This window comes from Leptopilina heterotoma, unplaced genomic scaffold (assembly GCF_015476425.1).
Source record: "Leptopilina heterotoma isolate Lh14 unplaced genomic scaffold, ASM1547642v1 Lhet_92, whole genome shotgun sequence".
Lineage (NCBI taxonomy): Eukaryota > Metazoa > Arthropoda > Insecta > Hymenoptera > Figitidae > Leptopilina > Leptopilina heterotoma.
In genome coordinates this window covers 2003056-2023756 of record NW_025111199.1, presented here as the reverse complement: position 1 = coordinate 2023756, position 20701 = coordinate 2003056, and the positions used below count along the sequence as shown (strand labels likewise).

The 20701-nt window shown below is 28.6% G+C and overlaps 2 protein-coding genes across 2 annotated transcripts in view; both read right to left on the bottom strand.

Annotated features, from left to right (window-relative positions):
* Positions 1-691: 691 nt before the first annotated feature.
* LOC122511962 (dynactin subunit 2) overlaps positions 692-20701 on the bottom strand; it is a 51169-nt gene continuing 31159 nt past the window's right edge. Inside the window, exons 4-9 of the mRNA XM_043627543.1 lie at positions 17705-17810; positions 17418-17569; positions 17088-17334; positions 13756-13932; positions 13268-13370; positions 692-1115 (exon numbers count right to left, since the gene is read on the bottom strand). Coding sequence (XP_043483478.1) covers positions 937-1115; positions 13268-13370; positions 13756-13932; positions 17088-17334; positions 17418-17569; positions 17705-17810 — 964 coding nt within the window. The 3' untranslated portion in view covers positions 692-936. The remainder of the gene's footprint in view (positions 1116-13267; positions 13371-13755; positions 13933-17087; positions 17335-17417; positions 17570-17704; positions 17811-20701) is intronic.
* On the bottom strand, positions 4491-6298 carry LOC122511964. Its single transcript, XM_043627547.1, has 2 exons — positions 6056-6298; positions 4491-5914 (listed from the first exon to the last, which is right to left on the bottom strand). The coding sequence occupies exons 1-2, from the start codon at positions 6164-6166 to the stop codon at positions 5174-5176; spliced, it is 852 nt and encodes a 283-aa protein (XP_043483482.1). The 5' UTR covers positions 6167-6298; the 3' UTR covers positions 4491-5173.

Sequence of the window (20701 nt, the reverse complement as noted above, 5' to 3'; positions counted from 1 at the left end):
AAAAATTGTTGTATAATATGTAAAATACATAGGCATATGCGTTGTGCATAAAAACATCACACTTGCATAAATAAATATTTTTACAGCGTATATATTATAACTAATAATAAAGTAATTATAATTTTTATTAAATTTTTAATATGTGCATTAATTTATTATGTATGAGTATTTTTAAAAAAATTTTACTATAACATAAAAGCATTTTTTTCTGCCAAGCTAACTGTTGAGTGTCACTTGAAACTCAAAAGAGACGCGCAGTCCGGTTTGTGAAAATTAATATATATATTTCAAAAAATAAATAAAGAATCTTTCTGTAACATCGTAGAAAACTTCCTTATATTATAATAAACAAATGTCTCACTGAAATTTCTTTCAATTATAAAATTCGTTACAAACATTTTATCATCAAAAGTTTAGAAAACACAGTTACCGACAGGTCTTTATTTACAATTGAAAATTATTAAACAATTAATTATTTTAAATACATTTATTATGGTTATACCTTCTATGGACAAAATAGGTGTAATTTTTAATTAATTTCATTAACATTTAAAGAAGATACGACCATTTATGTATAAAATTGAATAAAAGTTGAAAATTAAAATTCACGTTTTTGCATTTAATATAGAAAATATTTATAGTACAAAAAGTCTAAAAGGAAATTAATCAAGAAAATTTTATCCTTCTGCGATTTCCTATAAAATAGTGGTTTTTAATTTTTAATTTCGAATTGCAGTTATAATTTTGTGGGTTCGACTGGCATGGAAACGAGTGGTCGAACACATAACACTTTTCAGACTCTAGTATAATATGCTATGTAATTAGTAAATTTTCTTTTCATTTGCAACGAATTAGTGGTTTTAATAGTTTAATGATTACCTAAAACAGCTGCTGTAAATACAATCTTGTTAAAATTTACATTTGTCTTACGCAAACTTATTTTGAAAGATTATTTATACGTTGATCTAAAGATGCTATGTTATTCTGGATAATATTTAAATTATTGGTAAAACTGTCTTGAACTCCTTTCAGGAAAACCTTATTATTCTGTAGTCCTATAGTTATCTGACTCTGCAACTCCTCTAGTTGTCCCAGGGATTTACTAAATTCAGTAGCTGAAAATTAGTTAATATTAAATTAATGTAATGTTGAATAGTACATTATGCTATTCGCTATGTGTACCGTGCATGATAAGTTTCTTCATATAGCTCAACAGGTGAATAAGGAGACCATTATTTGCTCTAGGGTAATAATGAGTACTTTTTCATTAATTGAGTGCACATTTACTGATCTAGTGTTATAATAAGCACTATATTGACCGTTTAGTTATACAGAAGAAATGAGGATGCACTTGTACAGATGGGTGAAGTGACCGTAATAGGCCTGAATTGCATAAAAGAAATTTTATTTTAGTTTGAAAGCAAATAGCTCAAAATAGAAAATATACCACTTATAAATCATATTACTGTATAATAAATTTTTGTTCTTTTCATTCAGACGAATGAACTTGATTTTACAAATGTTAGATTGCATAGAAAATTACTTAAAAATTAAATATACTTGTCATTCCAGCTTCCTCGAGGAGGAAGCAAATTTTTTTGCAGATTAAAATATAGCTTAATATGTATAATTTTAAAAATAAAAATAAAAAACACGTTTCTTTATTTTCGAGATATTAATTATTTAATTAATAAAAAATTATATATTTTATAAACAAATACAATACAAGTAGTTTCAAAGTAATAATTTTAAAGCTTACTAAAATCCTCATCGAAAGCCTAATATAAAGTATTTTTACATAATTTTGCTTCCTCGTGAAGAAGCTTTGTAGTCGTTTAATTTACAAAATTTTTAAAAATCCTTTCAACAAATTTTCTTCTATACAGGACTATGTTATATAAGACCCTGAACAATTGTCCGGATGTATGTATGGATGTGTGTGTGTGGATCCCGATTTTTGTGAACACGATAACTCGAAGAGGTTTTAAAGAATTTGGCTAAAACTTACCAGGTATATTTATCATAAAAATATCTCGAAATAGATTGATAGACTTTGAAAAATTCTTAGAAAAAATATTTTTTTAGACTTTTTTCTAAAAATTTTTTTTAAGTTGGTTATTGAAGTTAATCACTGTAAAAAAGAGCGTCTTGGTTTAAGACGTTTACGTGGTCACATTTTAGACGTTTATAAGCGTCTTATTTGCCTTCTAAAATGCATGTATTTGGAGGTTATGTTTTTCATTTAAGACGCTCAAATAAGACGCTTATTTACATGAGACGTTTATAAACGTCTTATTTTTAGACGCCATTTTTTGCAGTGAATATATAATAAAATCTTATTCTTTGCATCAAGACGAATCGATTGGTATATAAAAAGTATAAATTGTATGAGAATTTACAGAGTTAATCACAATTAAAACTAAAAAATTCGCGTTTTTATCAAAAAATGAGTTCTTTCCGCAAAATTATGTTGCCGTATAAGAAAATCTTACTCATTTATTTCTAAAATCTTATTCTTTGCATCAAGACGGATCGATTGGTATATATAAAGTATATATTGTATTTAAATTTATAGAATTAAAACCAATTATAGACAAAAAATTTGCACTATTAATAAAAATTCATTTTTTCTTAAAAATCATGTTGCTGTACAATAAAATGTTATTATTTATTGAAAAATAAATCAAAAATCTTATTCTTTGCATCAAGACGAATCGATTGATGTATATAAAGTATATATTCTATTGAAAATTATAGAATTAATTACAATTAAAGTTGAAAAATTCACTTTTTTACTAAAAATTTTTTTGTTTATTTAGATTCATATTACTGTATAAGAAAATTTTATTCTTTCTATTAAGACGAATGAACTTTATTTTATAAATGTTAAATTGTATTAAAAATGATTTAAAAATGAAATATATTTATCGTTAATGCTTCCTCCACGAGGAAGCAAATTTTTTTGCTGATCGTAAAGCGGAAGCAAAATGTTCATGTAATGAACATCTGGATTTACAACTTGTTTAGTTATTTAATTATAAATATCTCAGAAAGGAAAAAATGTAATTTTCTTTTTTTCGCTTGTTGAAAGTATATAGTTCAAGCTTTATTTTAAGACTATAAAAAAAGAATGGGTCCTTTCTTTTAAAAAAGTCCAAAATACTTTTGATTTTCCAAAAGGGTTAAATTTTGAATTTTTTTCTAAATATTCATACACCATTGAAAAGAGGAGAAAAAAACCTTTCGAATCAAAATGAGCGGATGGGAAGAAGAACTCGATGTGACGCTCCGCTGCACGCTGTATTGTCAGTCAAGAGTTCCAAATGCCGATAAAATTAAAGTTTGAAATTTTGAATTTTAAAAAGTGCTACAATATAGAAAATAAAGAGGCGCATCTTTTTTTGCTTTGAATTTTTTTTATAGGACAATTAGTTTAAATAGTAAGTGCAAAAAACTAAAAAAAATTTATTTTTATTTTTCATTCAATTTTAAAACATAAATCATCGTAGTTAAGACAAATATTGATAAAATTAATCGGTATTTGATATACAAACTCGTTAGGGTCTATAGAAGACGATAACATATCAAAAAACTTAAAAATTATTAATTGTTTAATAATATTTAATTATTATTAATGATCTACCAGCAATCACATTTTCTTACCTTCACCGACAAAAAGTCAGTGGGGAAGTTTCGAATTAAAAGAACTTCCAGTGAGACATTTGTTCTTCAATGTATAAAGATGTTTTCTGAAAAATTTCAAATTGATTTATTGAAAAGTTTAGAAAATATCGAAGTTTAAACAAATTGCGCGTGGCGCGCTAGCGAGTCGCCGTGTATAGAGAATTATATTCTGTGTATAAATGATCTGCTTCTCATAACTTTTACATATACATTTATTTACTATCGCAAATAAATTGTTTTCAATTATATTAAACTTTTATAATAATAAATAATAAAATTATTTAAACATTTTTTAAATGTAATATATAATATTGAAACCTTATATTAAATTATTATAATTAAACACATTTTAATATGTGAAAATAAAAATAAATAAAATATTTTTTTAATACTAATAAATGTTAATAAATAACTCAAACTAATGTTAAGGTATTTTAATAACATATTTAATAAAATACTAGATATACATTAATTAAATTTTTCCACTTTTCTTTTGACGCATCATAATATTTCCTTTTTTGTTCTAATGACATATTTTAACAATAACGTTAAAGGTAATATTTCACATTCTTAAAGCGTAAAAATTTTTAACAATAATTTGTAACGTAAAAAATTTACATTCTTAAAACAAATTATTTTTTGTTTTCCTTCATTGAAAAGTTAAATGAAGTTTATTATTAAGAAACAACTTTTTAAAAATATTTAATATTTTTAAAAAATGAAAAGTAAAAAATAAAATTTTTTACATATTTCGAATATTTTTTTTAGTAGCCAGTTTTGAAAAAAGGTCTATAAAAAATTTCTTTCCCTTGCAACTTAAATAACGCGTTAACGATAATACATCTTTTTTTTACTTTCAGTGATTCCTACAGCAGGTGCCAACTTCGAATTACTTAACAAATCATCAAATGTTATTGAATGATTGATAGTGTAATTTCTGGCTTCCGTTTTATAATCATTATATACATTTACTTGACTGTTTGGGAAATAAACAATTCGAACCAATTTGCTAATTTTAATTTGCGCTAAAGCTTGGGCTTCATTTTCTAACAGTGGTTCTAAATTTTTTACTTCGAAATCTGATTCGCGTACAGTTATAAATGGAGGATTTCGCGCAGTACTTATAAGATTTATATAATCTTCAACAGTCTCAATTACTTCAGTTTTTTTTCTTTTGTCCGTACATCCCAAAATTCCGATCACACGAACAATACGAATGTCCACGAACGGGATAAACATGTTCGACTTCGATTTGTAATTTTGCAGAGAGTAATGAAAAAAAAGATAAAACTAAATAACTCTTGTTTTGTCCTGGACAATTGTCAGAAAATAAAAAAATTTTGTCATAATAATCAATAGCGAATTCTTTTTTAATCGTGTCCCAAATTAAGTTGCAAACAGTGTTGCAACCTTTTTTCATACTTCCTTCTACAAAGAAGTACATGTAACTGCGCTTTTTTTCATTTTTCTTTTTTAAAATATTTTCTTTTCATTCTTTGTAGTCATTAACTCTTTTTTTATGATCTGTAATTTCATCACTCATCTGCAATCTACCTTGCTCGAATTCGAAACATGTATTACAAACGTCCGTTCGTGGTTTCGAAAAAGTAAAGTTAACATTGTAATTAAAATATTGACCGTATGTGTTTTCATCAATAGGCGGATTTTTATTTCCCGTTATTGCTGCATAATAATCTAAAAACAAGAAATACAACTTTTTTAAATTTAACTCTGAATTTTCAAAGTATTTTAAAGAAGTTTCCTCCCGCCTATAATGCAATTCTGAATGTGGAATTGAATTGCAATGTTCCTGTATTAGTTGTTTTACATCTTCCGTCAGACGAATTGAATTATTTCCGTGCCTTCCTCGTTTATCATTGCAGCTCTCGTGATTTGACAGTTTTTTTTTAATAGTAGTGAATCTTCCTTGTTTTATTTGAAATACGTTGCACAAAAATTGTTGACATACTATTCTTTTTTGAAATAGGGAATGAAAAGAATATTCCCATCGAGTCATTTTATTCGTTGCAGAAAAAGTCAACCTTTTCATGAGTCCACTAAGAATCAAATTTTGTGAATTATAGTTTCCACATTTGTAAAATTGTGAAAACGATTCTACTTGCTCTGACTCTTGAATATAAGAATGACACTTTTTTGTACAACATGATTCTACATATTCCAATTGTTTTTCTGGAACTAGCTTCCCTGACGAAGAAACATATTCTAGTCCCTACAATATTAAACATTTTCATGTACTTTTTCATAATTAATTAAATTAATTTAATTTTATCTCTTGACAATGAAACCTCAAAAATTAAACACTGTATTTAAATTACGCAAAAAAGACCAACAGATAAATAATATATCGTACCTCATTTCTTTTCATTCTATTCACATTTTTCAGCCAAGAACTTTCGTCTCTTTTTCGTTTTCGACCTTTCGTCACAATCTCACTTTTTTTACGAAAAATAAAATTATCCATTTTAGCAAAACTTGTGTTAACTTAAAGAAACTTTCTTCTAGAAACCTTCTTTTGTAATACAGTGACAAGTGAATTACAATAATAATTAAGACGTTCGCAAAAGATCAAAATCAAAACAATAAAGAAATAATTACTAACTATCAATAATAATTTGTAAATAAGAAATTTAAATATTGAAAATGGAAAGTTTGAAAATATTTTCTTGTCCACATTATTATTATAGATATTTGAAAATTACACTATCAATCATTCAATAACATTTGATGATTTGTTAAGTAATTCGAAGTTGGCACCTGCTGTAGGAATCACTGAAAGTAAAAAAAAGATGTATTATCGTTAACGCGTTATTTAAGTTGCAAGGGAAAGAAATTTTTTATAGACCTTTTTTCAAAACTGGCTACTAAAAAAAATATTCGAAATATGTAAAAAATTTTATTTTTTACTTTTCATTTTTTAAAAATATTAAATATTTTTAAAAAGTTGTTTCTCAATAATAAACTTCATTTAACTTTTCAATGAAGGAAAACAAAAAATAATTTGTTTTAAGAATGTAAATTTTTTACGTTACAAATTATTGTTAAAAATTTTTACGCTTTAAGAATGTGAAATATTACCTTTAACGTTATTGTTAAAATATGTCATTAGAACAAAAAAGGAAATATTATGATGCGTCAAAAGAAAAGTGGAAAAATTTAATTAATGTATATCTAGTATTTTATTAAATATGTTATTAAAATGCCTTAACATTAGTTTGAGTTATTTATTAACATTTATTAGTATTAAAAAAATATTTTATTTATTTTTATTTTCACATATTAAAATGTGTTTAATTATAATAATTTAATATAAGGTTTCAATATTATATATTACATTTAAAAAATGTTTAAATAATTTTATTATTTATTATTATAAAAGTTTAATATAATTGAAAACAATTTATTTGCGATAGTAAATAAATGTATATGTAAAAGTTATGAGAAGCAGATCATTTATACACAGAATATAATTCTCTATACACGGCGACTCGCTAGCGCGCCACGCGCAATTTGTTTAAACTTCGATATTTTCTAAACTTTTCAATAAATCAATTTGAAATTTTTCAGAAAACATCTTTATACATTGAAGAACAAATGTCTCACTGGAAGTTCTTTTAATTCGAAACTTCCCCACTGACTTTTTGTCGGTGAAGGTAAGAAAATGTGATTGCTGGTAGATCATTAATAATAATTAAATATTATTAAACAATTAATAATTTTTAAGTTTTTTGATATGTTATCGTCTTCTATAGACCCTAACGAGTTTGTATATCAAATACCGATTAATTTTATCAATATTTGTCTTAACTACGATGATTTATGTTTTAAAATTGAATGAAAAATAAAAATAAATTTTTTTTAGTTTTTTGCACTTACTATTTAAACTAATTGTCCTATAAAAAAAATTCAAAGCAAAAAAAGATGCGCCTCTTTATTTTCTATATTGTAGCACTTTTTAAAATTCAAAATTTCAAACTTTAATTTTATCGGCATTTGGAACTCTTGACTGACAATACAGCGTGCAGCGGAGCGTCACATCGAGTTCTTCTTCCCATCCGCTTAAATGATTTCTGACGCTAGATTTTTCGAAAACTCACCCCCCTTACACAGTACTTGTCAAATTCATAATTCAAGATAAAAAGATAGGCAGCAATTTGGACCTGCTTTTTTGCTCATCTACTATTCTCCAACCCTCTTCCATTAATGTTATGCAGTATAATTTTAATTCCGATCACCTACCAGTTCTCTTAAAAGCCAACATTGCACCTAATGATATCGTTACCCATAGCAATAGATTTTTCCTAAATAGCATTAATTGAGTAGATAATCGCGCATCCATGGAACAATTCTCCCTCGATCTAACAACTCAACTTTCCATGGGGATATCCCCCGCAGATATTCACAACACCTTCATCGAATATCTACTTAAAACAGAGTCTCCTCGAAAGCTGAGCATATATCCCTAAAACCAACTCTATAAAATCAATCTCTAAGCCCATATGATGGAATACCAAATGCGATGAGATAAAACAACCCATTAGAGAACAAAAGGCCATCGCGTTAAAAGACTTCTGTGAAAATATCTTCCCATCCAGAGGAATGTCTACTTTATAAAGAACTGTAAAGGCTCTATCCTCTCGGTCTGACCAGCTTCATTCCGACCCGTGTACCCACGAACACACTAAATTCCGCAACGACTTGATCAGGGACCCCCAGCGGACATTCCATTTTTGCCTACTCCAAGTATCCTTGGAGAAGAATTTCTACCTATCACTAAAAATGAGTTTCAATTCGCCCTCTCCATAACTAAATCAAAATCCGCCGCTGGTCTAAATAAAATAACAGCAGATATGATCAAGCTTCTTGGTCCAATAGCACAGGAATTTTCAATGATTTTTTTAATTGAATGTTTTTGTATTCATCCTTTCGTATTTCGTATATCCTGGCTGTGCACTAGGGTTATAGCTCTTCCGAAACCAGGTGGTAGGGGTTCTGCCCCATCGCTCTTACCTCAGTAGTCTTCAAGATGTTTGAAAAATTAATTTAAGGTCGCATGGACCATGAGGAACAGAATTCTAAATTCTGTTCTATTTTCTAATGTCCTTTCCTGTTCCTTCTTCCTACGCTTGTTCGCTATTCTACCAGCGGTAAAACGCTGCCTAATGGGTGAGGGGTAAGAACCAGATGAAAAATGACACAAAAAAGCCTCGGAAAGAAAGAAAGAACGTCGGATGCTGAGGAGGGAAATAGGGAGACTACGAGTGAGGAGTGAGGGTAGTAGCGCTGGAAGACATCGTCGACGTGACACCTCGCGGTCGCCATTGCGCAGCCGTGACATGTCAAAGATGAAGAAGAGCGATGAAAAGAAACCCCCTAGTAAGAGTGGCGCTTTGACGGAGAAAGAAATGAAGAAGCTTCTGAAGGATAAGAAGAAGACCGAGTTGGAGAGGGATCGAGAAGGGAAGAGAGTGTTAAAGGAGGAGGAAGAGAAGCAGCGTCATAAATCGAGCGGACCAGAAGACGATATGGAAGTGGAGGTAAGTGTAGATGTGCTGTGTGCATTTATGAGTGCTAGTATGATTATGAATGACGTGCGTGATTTGATGATAGCTGATGATGTGTTAAGTGGCATTGGAAAGTTGAATGATTTAGTTCGTAAGCTCGCTCTGGAGAATGCTGCACTGCGGAGAAGATTGGCTGAAAGAGATAGAATGAATGAATGTGTCATTAAAGTGTCAGAGAGTGTGAATGTAATGTGTGACGTGACTGATAAAGTGAATAAAAGTGTGGACAGTGTCGGAGAACTGTGGGAGAGTGCTAAATCTAGAATAAATATAAATGAAAATTTAAGTGATGGACCGCGTAAAAGTTTTTGTCTTTCCAAAACACAATAAACAAATGTCATGTCGATTCTGGTCATGAGTTTTTGCATGATCTTTCAAAATTTTGTATTTCTATGACAAATCTATAAAATCGTAACCCTTCAATTTATACATAAATAACAAAGTATAACTTGTTAGGAAGATAACTTCACTTTTTCTCTTATTCTATAAATTTGTCTCAACCTCCAGAAATGAGAAATTTAAAAAAAGTTGCATTTTACAAAAAAGTCCAAAAAGGTCATTTTTTAAATATCACAACTTTGATCATATTGAAGATAGAAAGCTGATCTTTCTATAGATTTACTCAGAATTAAGCCTACTTTAATGTATGTCCTATAAAGTATTTGACTTGGATACAAAATAAATTTATTTCATAAAAATTAAAATTATTTTAAAGTCTCTGTGCTGTTCTCTGATGCTTTTCTAAATAACTGGAATCGATATAGCACTTATTTCAACATATTTTCTCAAAAATATGTTGATTAACCTCTTAAAATAATACAAAAATTACGATTTTTAAAAAACTGACCAACCAAACTGTTTTTAGCCGTTTTTCCAGAATTTTGTTTAAGGTTTTTGTCGCGTCGATTCGTTTTCGTCCTATTTTTTTAAATTTCTTATAATTATTCTTTGGATATTTATCTACAAAATAAGGTCTATTAAAATAAAATTGACCGTCTGTAAGTCTCAAAAAATGAAATCAAAGTTTCAATCTTTAACATGTACGGTATAGGAAAACCCTGTATTAATTACAGACTTTTCATTTTTGCACCTACACTAATCGTCAGATTTTTTAAAAAAACTAAAGTTTTATTTATTGAACCAAAATGAACCAAAATGAATAAAAGATATTTAATGTCAAACTTAAAAAATTATTGAAACATTTGCTGTAAATGAGAGGCGAATTCGTAAACGTGTCAACAGCGCTTGTTAAATTCTACAGCTCGTCTGCTATACGGCCGTATGCCAAACTTGAGACATTGCCACGATAGTTTTTCATACGAGAGGTTATGAATACACATTGAGAACATCTGTATGTGAAACTGTACGTCCGCAAAAGTTTTTCAGAAACTCGCATTCATAATCGTTTCATAAGTACAGTCATCGGATACAAACTATTGAGAGTTACCAGTCGCGCGACAAATACCTTAAGGTAAGAATTTTTTTGAATGAAATAAAACATTTCCACCATGTTGTTCATATATTTAACTGTAACTCATATTTTTTTAAGCGTTTATATCAAAAATCTTTCAAATTGGGAGCTATTGCATATAAAGCTGCTCCGCCGGAGTTCATGACTGCCGTGCAGTCCTGATCCCACAAATTTTGTCCGAAAGCAAAAAATCAAGTTTATTCACATTTTATAAATATTTTATTATTAAGTGAACTAACTTTTAAGTGAAAATATTAAAAATTGAAAAATTGACACTACTTTGAAAAAAATATTCGATTTTTTGCCTACTTTTTTGCAACTTTTTTATTTTAAAAAAGGTACTAAAATATTTTTTTCTTTTCAAGTTTAGTTCACTTAATAATAAATTTAATAACCAACAATTTCCAATTTTTCATTTTAAAATCGGTCAATAACTTTTTGAGCTACACTGCACGGCAATTTCAAAAATCCTGTTTTGAGAAAAACGCATTTGAAAAAAGTATCGAAAAATTGATATTTATACAAAAAAAATTTTTGAAAAGTGATTACACTTCAATCGGCTATTCCAGCACTATACATATCCCTTCATCTGATTCATAAGTAGCATGCAAGTCTAATAATTCTTCTTTTTGTGCCTTTCTGCTCTCCTTAGTCTCAAAAGTGCTACGCCTATTCTACTGATCTATACGGTAACCTGAAGCGCGCGCCGTTCATTACCAGTACAGCGAGGACGTCGAATTTTGCTCTAAAAACTTTTTCAGTCTATTTTTGAATACCTTAAATAACAATTTATGCAAAAAAGAAAAAATCGATTTTTTCAGACATCTAATGTGGTTTTCCCCCTTAAGAAAATCTATATAATTTATAAGACAATTATTTCTTTTTGTTTTAAATTTATATACCTATATTAAAAAAAATACTATAATGTCTTAAAAAGGTTCTGAACAATATTAAAACTTGCATTAGATTCTCAGATTTTCAAACTGTATTAGAATTTTTTGAAAAAGTCACTTTCGTCTAACTTTTTAATACGGGTATTAAAATTTTCTTTATATGTTTTCTTTCTGTGTAATCTATATTTTAACGTCGAATTTGAATCCTCGGTTTGTTTAAAAAATTTTTTAATGGCGGTTCAAGTTTCATTATAAAATAATTTATTTTATTGTTTTCTTTTTAGTAAATGATAATATAAAATTGACAATTTGTAGAAAGAAAAGAAAATAAAATTTATGGTATCACTGTCGTCGCATTCAGTTTTCAGAGTATAGAATTTTTTAAAAATAGATGTTATACTTTTATGAGGTCGACCTTGATTTAAAATACGTGGACGGTTGTCCGAGCGATTAAATTCGCAAACAAATTCATCAAAATGGAGACAGGAGATGAAACAAAGCCTACGCGAGAGATTCGCCTAGCGCCAGAGGGCCATAAGTACAAAGGGAAAAACTACGATCCCAAGTTCAGGAAGAACAAATCCGAGAAGCTGAAAGCTAAGGCTGAAGCTCAAAAACTGGAAGTACCGAGGCAAAAATATGTACCTACAATGTTGCACCTCAACACTAACTTTTCGCCGCTTAGGAACGAACCAATCATCAAGGAATCTATCTTTGCACAGGAGGTTTATGTTAATTGTGGTTCCTATTCAGCATTAGTTGAAGACACCTGGACCGACCTTAGCAAGGAGAAAGGTGTAGAGGATACACTATGTAAGGAAACCTTTTCCTATTATTGTAATGGAATGTTCGCTCATCGCTATTTAGAGCTGAAAGAAAAGAATGGATCTCCCCTTACCAATAATGAGAAGAGAGTAAAGAGTACATTTAAAGAGAACACCTATTATGTACCACAGCCGATCTTTCTATATTTACGATCATTTGGAAAGATTCGAGCAAGCACAGGCCAACATCTAAACACAGCAGTTCCAGACCTACGTACCACTACAGTTGGTAATATGTCAGGAACATTCGGGATGATCAGTGTCAACACGCACAATCTGTATGAAGAAGTTCCAACTCCTGGAGTTGCAGCGGCTTTAGTCAGAGCGGCGGTTGGTGAAACTGCACCGAACACTGCGATAGATTTGGACATCGTGCCAGAAAGAGCGACTCCCAATCGAAACCTACTTGGATATTTTCCATTGTCGGTTAGAACAGTAGGAAGCAAAGCTTTTCTACAAGAAAATGGAGTTCGTGAAGATGATATAAGCGAAGACATCCCAGACACCGCTTATAATTCGAGATTAATCATGAATGTGTCTGATGTATTGAGTCGAGTTTTAAATGTTAAAATGCAAAGAGTTAAATTCGACAAGTTCCCAATATCTGGATCAACTGTAACTTTGGTTGAAACAATTCCAGATTATTTAAATGTAGTGATAGAAAATGAAGAGGAACCACCGATTAACGCGAATGTTGATACTATCCCGTATAGTTTAACAAAAGAATCGGATAACATTTTCACTTAAAATTAAAATAGAATAAAAGGAATTTTACTATACCAAAATATTTAAAATATATTATCATAAAAATACCTTGTTGGTGAATTGCATTCAACGTTATCATGCGGTTTAGTGTTTGAGGCAAAATCGGTGATATAACTTCTGTCTTCTTTAAAATATCATACATTTCGGACACCTGAAACAAATCAATTTTTTATATAAGCCTAATAATTTCATTACTGTAATTTATTAATGAGATGGAGAAGCGTCCGGAAACCCCGAGAACTCTTGATTTTATATTATATAATGTCATTAAAATATCATTAAAACATATAATACACTTTAATTTGTATCTTTTATATCTGACGCTCCACGCTGGAAAGGACCTTAGCTGTTCTTGACAGAACTAAAGTTTGAAGTGAAAGTAAATGAAAATCATTAATTCTCAGTAAAAGCAAACTATTAATATTTAATCCTTTATATTATGCAATATATTGGGGGAACGAATCTTTTGTCAATAAAAAACTAAAAATAGGTACTTTTATGATAATAAAAAAATAACATACAAAAAATAACTTTACCTTTTGTTCTCTGTTCGAATCTTGTCCTGCAACTAACTTCTTCTGTGCTATAGTATCCATTTTAGATATTAAAGCAGAAACTCTACTTTCCACTACATCTAGTTGGGAACTGTCCAAAAGGGCAGATTTTGCTCCCAATTGCTGAATCGATTCAAGTATTCCTTGGCATTTGAGTAACTAGAAAAAAATATTTCGATTAAAGAGTAAATTACAAACAGATAGCTAATAATAAAAACGCTGATTGCAGGCTTCGTACTCGATAATTAATTTTAAAAAAGCAGCAAAAAGTAGCTTAAAGACAGAAAAAAGTAATAAAGAAGTAGCTATCGAAAAATTAAACTTGACGACTCAATTTTTTTATAATTTCTTAATTAAATCCAAAAATAGAATAATTTTTTCAAATAAATATTTAAATAACTACTTATTTTTTTGTTGAAATTTATAAATAAAACTGACAAATGATACGCGCGCCAGCGCGCGGAAAGCAGTGTTCCATTTATTATTATTTTGTAAATGAGTAAATTTTATATTTTCCAGAATAACCATCAATTTTTGAATGATTACAGATTTAAAATTTAAAGAGTTTATTATTACGTATGTATATAATATTAAATATTTTTGTTTATTATTATTTAAGAATTTTAATGAAATTTGTCGTAAGAATTTCGTTATTCTGATCTCATAAATAATAAAATTCTTTAGAACAATTCAATCAATTTCAATACAGTTTTAATAAAATTTCTCGAAAGAATAGGGGAAGTGCGCCAGTTGTGGGCACCCTCCGGTTGTGGGCACCCCTACGTAAACTTCGACGGCAAGCAGACTTTACTGATCTAAGTATTGCAAGTCGTGTTCGTTGACAATACGGACTTTTCGTATTGATAACGAAACAAATATATGCATTTGTGTAATAGCTGTGAGCATAATAAAGAAAATTTGCATTAAATAAATAAAAAAGTAATTTTGTATTGTTTTCGAAGAGCAACATATGGGTGTAGATTCGTTCAGAAAAGAAGGGTTTAATTTTTTTTTTGCAGTGTTGTCATTATATTTTGTGATTTACCTTCGTGTTTAACCAAAATCCTGCATCACAAAATGTGTTGGTCTTTTTAAAAAATGACTGTCATTCCCGGTTGTGGGCACCTTTATGTTAAGGAGGCTCTACCATCTGACAATGATGAGGACTACTGTCTCATCTATCTAAACTTTCTGCCAAGGAAAGTGACAGCCGCAAACTCCATTAAATGCGATGAATATAGCCGTTCAGTGCATTAGAAGTGCGTTATGGTATGCGTACTAGCTACTTCACATGCAAGCATTATGCTTTTGTTAGCGATGAGCATAGTGTGAAAACGTGTCATCATTTTTGTTCTTTATCCCGGCAAATTCTCTTAAAATAAAGAAACTTTCATTTCTTCTTTATTTGTGTTGGTTTCCTTTAATATTTTTCCATTTTTAGCGGATTTTTCAAGGGTGCCCACAACCGGGTACAAAATTTTTTTTGTCAAAAAATTCCCATTTCACTAAATTTCTAATAAAACTTTTTTATTTAAAGGAGTCAATTTAATTCCTTCACTGACAGTCACCTTAGACCTCTAGCTTTAAATTCGTACACATATATTTGTATAATATGCACATGGACAAATGTTATGAGGCAAAATCAAAAGGGTGCCCACAACCGGAACACTTCCCTTACAATTATTTTTAAAAGTATTATTTAAATTCGATTATTTACAAGAATTTTAATATAAATTGAATTATTTTCAACAATTTTGATGAAATTCTTTTTAAAAAATCATTATTTTCAAAATTTTTAATAATATTCCATCAAAAAATTCAATTATTGTAAAAAATTTAGATAAAATTCATCCAAACAATTTAATTCTTTCTATGAATTGTAAAATCCTCCGCAAGAATTTAATTATTTTCATAAACAATAAAATTTCTTGAAAAAATACAATTATTTTAAAAATATTATTAAAATTCAATTATTTTTAAGAGTTTTAATAAAAATTCAATTATTTTCAACAATTCTGATAAAAAATTCTTCGAAACAATTTAATTACTTTAAATTCAATTTTAATAAAATTTCTCTAACAAGTTCAATTATTTTTAAAAATTGTAATAAAATTCATCCCCACAATTCAATTATTTTCAAAAATTTTAGTAAAATTCTTTGTAAATTTTTTTGAAGAATTTTATTCAAATTTTTAAGAATAATTGCGTTTTTAGCGGAATTAATTAAAAATTATATTAAAAATAATTGAAATCCTGCGATGAGTTTTATTATTTATGAAAATAATTGAATTTTTGTCACCGAACTTTAATAAAGTTTATTTAAAATAATTGCATTCTCGAGGAGAATTTAAAAAATGGTTTTTTTCAAAAAACTTTATGAAAATTGTGTTTTAAATAATTAAATTTCTTTGAAAATTGTATATTATTTATGAAAATAATTGAATTCTTTAAAAAAAAATTTAAATTATATTGAAAACAATTGAATTATTCTAAAGAATTTCATTAAAATTTTGTTAAATAATTTAATTCTTTTAATAAATTTTAATTAAAATTTTTTAAAATAGTAGCATTTTACGCGGAATTCATTTCACATTGTATTAAAAATAATTGAAATCCTGCGATGAGTTTTAACATTTATAAAAATAATTGAATTTTTGCAACCGTTATTATTAAAATTTATAAGAATGATTGAATTCTTGCGAAGAATTTTATAAAACTCTATTTAAATAATTGATTTATTTCGAAAAATATTACGAAAATTCTATTTTAAATAATTGAATTCCTGAGAAAATTTTTTTATTTATGAAAATAATTGAATGTTTGCGAAGAATTTTATAAACATTTTTTTAAAAATATATTCAATTCTTTTGGGAAATTTTGTATTAAAATAGTACCTAGATATTAAAAATCATTGAATTTAGGAAAAATTTGTGAAAATAATTGAATCGTTTTAAAGAATTTTATTAAAATTTTTTGAATTGTTTCCAATAACTTTATTAAAATTTTTTAAAATAATTTTTTTATTTTCACTGTGAACAAATTGAAATAAGTATAAATTCTCAAACATGAAAAAAAGTTGCTTTTAGCGTAACAAATAAGAAAAAGTATCCAAATAGTAGCAAATGGTAAAAATAGTAGGTTTTTATTGACACACGATTAAAACGTTATTCGTATTTAGCGACCTACGAAATTCTAAATTATAATTAGTTCCAGATTTCCAAATTAAATATGCGATTTAAAATTTCACGATTCAAACCCTAATGTACAATAACTGTGTATGCCTGATTAGAGCTTAATTAAAATTTTATTCTTACTTGTGGAAATGTAGACATGTTCTTGTTTTTAGTTCCGAGGATATTTTCTAAACAACCAAGTCTTTGTTCGAGTTGTCCAATTCGCGCCACTTCTTGTAATTTAGCTTTCTGAGGAAGGTACATCATTTGATACTTGAGCATTCCGCTATTATCTTTGTCTGTTTTTTCCAAAGTTGTATCACTGCCTTTGTCACTATTGCTAACGTCCTTTAATTGTTTAAACAATTCTATTTGTGACACCATTTGCCTAAAATTAAACATTACAAGTAACAAAAATAAAACTTCTTCAGAGAAATACATACTGTTAATAAATATTACTATAATAATTACTTAAAACAAGAGCCGTCTGTATTTGATAAAAAGTCCAATTCGTTGCCAAGTGATTCATGCAGTTTCAGGTCATCTAATTGTTTTCCAACATGTTCAAGCTGAACCATAATATCAACAGCACATTTCAATTCTTTTTCGTCCTTAGGTTTTTCCTGTAATGTTGACATATTTCTAAATAATTAGGCTTGTAAAATCAAACATATACTATTTTTTGAAAAAAGAAAAATTTCTACGTCATTATAGGTCTTGTGATCAAAATATACGATATTACTGTTAAGATTAAGTACCTTTAATTCATTCATTTCACTAGTTAATTCTTTAATTTCGTCCTGCAATCTTTCAAGTTTCTTCCATGGTGTTTCTTTTTCGCAAAGTACCTGCCAATCTCCATATCTAAAATGAAGAAAGCAATGTTAACCTCCCTACGGTTTGTCCCGAGTTAACTCGGGGTAAATTGACTGTACCAAAACGGTTAACCCCGAGTATACTCGGGGTAACTAAATATTTTATAACTCGTAAACAAAACATCGGAATTACATGATCTAAAGTGGAAATTAAAGATAATGTTATAAGCGTTTAAAAATATTTGTTAGCAATGATTACGAATCTGGCATCAGATTTTCAACATTCAAAATGGCGGATCCAATATGGCAGATATTAAACAAAAATTATTTTGATTAAAAATAAAAAATTTTGAAAAAGGTCCGCCATATTGAATTTTCAAAAATGGACACCGGATTCATAATCAGCGACCCCAAAAACTATTAAAGCATGTTGAGATATAAAATTTTCTATGCAGAGGAAATTGAACCAATTTGGTACCGATTTCTGCAATTTAATTAAACCGTAGGAGGGTTAATCTTTACCAATAAATTTTATCTTAATTAATACAGAATTGCAATTTTTAAAATGCTGTATCTATAAGCCCGTCTAGTCGGAACTTTAGGAAAAAATATTAAAGATCCAGTTGCTTTTAGGGTACCTTTACTGTTAGCCGGAACTTTAACCATTTTGTTAAAGATCCGGCTACTGTCAGCCGGAAAAATAAAATAGAAATCCGGTTGTTATTTTGCATCAAAATAAAATAATTAAATATCCAAAGAATAAAATAAATTTCAGATTATCCAGGAAAATAACTAAATCATTGCTACAGTGTTCTAAAAACATTCACATGTAGGGAGTAATAAGGGTTTTAGATTTGAACCACAGTACGTTGCGAAATTGTTCCGCAGAAAGACTTATGTGTTATACATGTGCATTGTATGATGGTTGACTTGAGAAAAAATGATTCCGCTTTTGTATTCATTTTGTTTAATAATAGTTGTATTTTTATACAACAGGACATCAAAAGAAAAATGTAAAGCTTACTTCAATTTGGTGTCAAATCAGAATGGAAATGCTCTTGTTTTATCAAAAGTAAATTACGAACACAACCATCCTGTGACTAAAGTAAGTTTTATATCTATGTTCCAGAATTCACCCAATTAATGGGTAGGCCATTTTAAATTTTCAACTGTAAAAATTTAAGTGCACCTATCCAAGAAATGGCTATACAACTCAACCCAAACTTTTAAACAAATCTCTCATATCATGCACGCAAACGTATAGGCATCTTTTTTAAAAGTGAATACATAAAGAATAAATCAGTCAATATGGAAAAGAAGGAAATTAACAAGTTTATCGTTAAAAAAGAAAATTGAGCAACAACAACAGAAACATGAAAAAATAAAAAGGAGGAATAAAAAGAAACAAAAGAAACAGATGGGAAAAAAAGAAGAAAAAAATTATTCAAAAAAGAAATGAGACGTTTGAAAGAAGCTTTACTGCCTTTATCAAAACCATGCAAAAGGGAGCGAGATAGAGAGATTTTAAAACAGGAATGTCGTGAAAGGAAGATTGATATAAGAAGACAACGAAAATTTGTTTACGATGCTCGAGATCCATCAAGAAGGAGAAATCGGGTAAAGAAGAAGAATCAAAATTCGAAGGGAGAAATAGAATTGGAAAAAATTGCATCTCATGAATGGAAACAAAAAGGAGGAAAAAGAAAAGGAAGAAAAATATGTGATAGAAGAAGAAGATGATGATTATAATCCATAAGAAATGTCACTTGTTTTTCAAATTCTGTATTGGATTACAATCTTACTTTGTCGCAAAAACTGTATCGAATTTTATTCTGGTGCCAATAATGAAACCTGGCGTTTTTTTTAATGAATTAAAAACAATTCTGAAGAAGAAATAAATCCTAAAAACACAAGAAACACCAAAGCGGAAAGTATTAACAGTTTCTGAGATAGAGGCTAAGAAGTAGTCAAAAATTAAAACTGCTGCCGAGGAAGAGGATTACAAAATAAAAATGACGCCTTTAAAGGAATCGAGAAATCTCCTTGCAGAAAAAAAGAAGCAATTAGATCGAGAAATAAAAACTTTTAAAAGAAACAAAAGTTGCGATAAAAAACAATTAATAAAAATGGAAAACGACTTGGAACAAATTAATAAGGAATTAATGGCCAAGGATAAAGAGATGAATGATTTGAGAGTGCAACACGACACCATTGTGAAGGAAATAAATTAAGAAAAATACTTAAAAAATGAAGAACGTTGGGAAAAATTTTTCCGAATTTCTAAATTTCGAACAAATTCGAATAAACTTAAATTTTCTGGAACTATAATGACTGATGGTGTTGCTGTATCGGTAATTTATAATGTCGTGAATCCTAAACAAGTTATTGATTTCTCAAATACTAAAAAGGAAAAAAACCTTTCAATTTAAAGGATTTTGAGATACTTAAAGGGCTTGATCCAGGTCTCAACTTGGCATTCGGAGGAGTCGAGAGAAATGTTGACTGCAACTTTAATATTAACTCCCAAGATAAACATATTAAAATTAAAACAAAATCATTTCGTTGGCATACACAAGATAAAGGGAGAAAATCCATCTTATACAAATATGGAAATAATCCTAGAAAATACTACAATGATTTAAACAATACGGAAGAATTTAGTGATATAGTAAATCACAAGGATTCGTCGGCTATTTTCTTGTCAACTTGCATTGAAAGCATTTTTCTATAATCAACCTTTTCAACACGGGAAAAATTCTTTCGTAATGATTACAATAGTCTATATTACAGCTCGGATATGTGACCACTTTTTGTAATGATTACGAAAACTATGTAATTTATTAAGAATTTAGTAGGAGCGATTACTATAGTTACTTTAATGAATCCAAACACTGTATTAATCGTGTTGAAATTTATTTTTTGGAACCAATAATGATTTAA

Excerpts from the sequence above, each read along its gene's own strand:
- LOC122511964 (XM_043627547.1), bottom strand. The coding sequence starts at position 6,166 with ATGGATAATTTTATTTTTCGTAAAAAAAGTGAGATTGTGACGAAAGGT. Across the intron at positions 5,915-6,055 it reads ATAGAATGAAAAGAAATGAG|GGACTAGAATATGTTTCTTC; the intron begins GTACGATATATT and ends TTAATATTGTAG.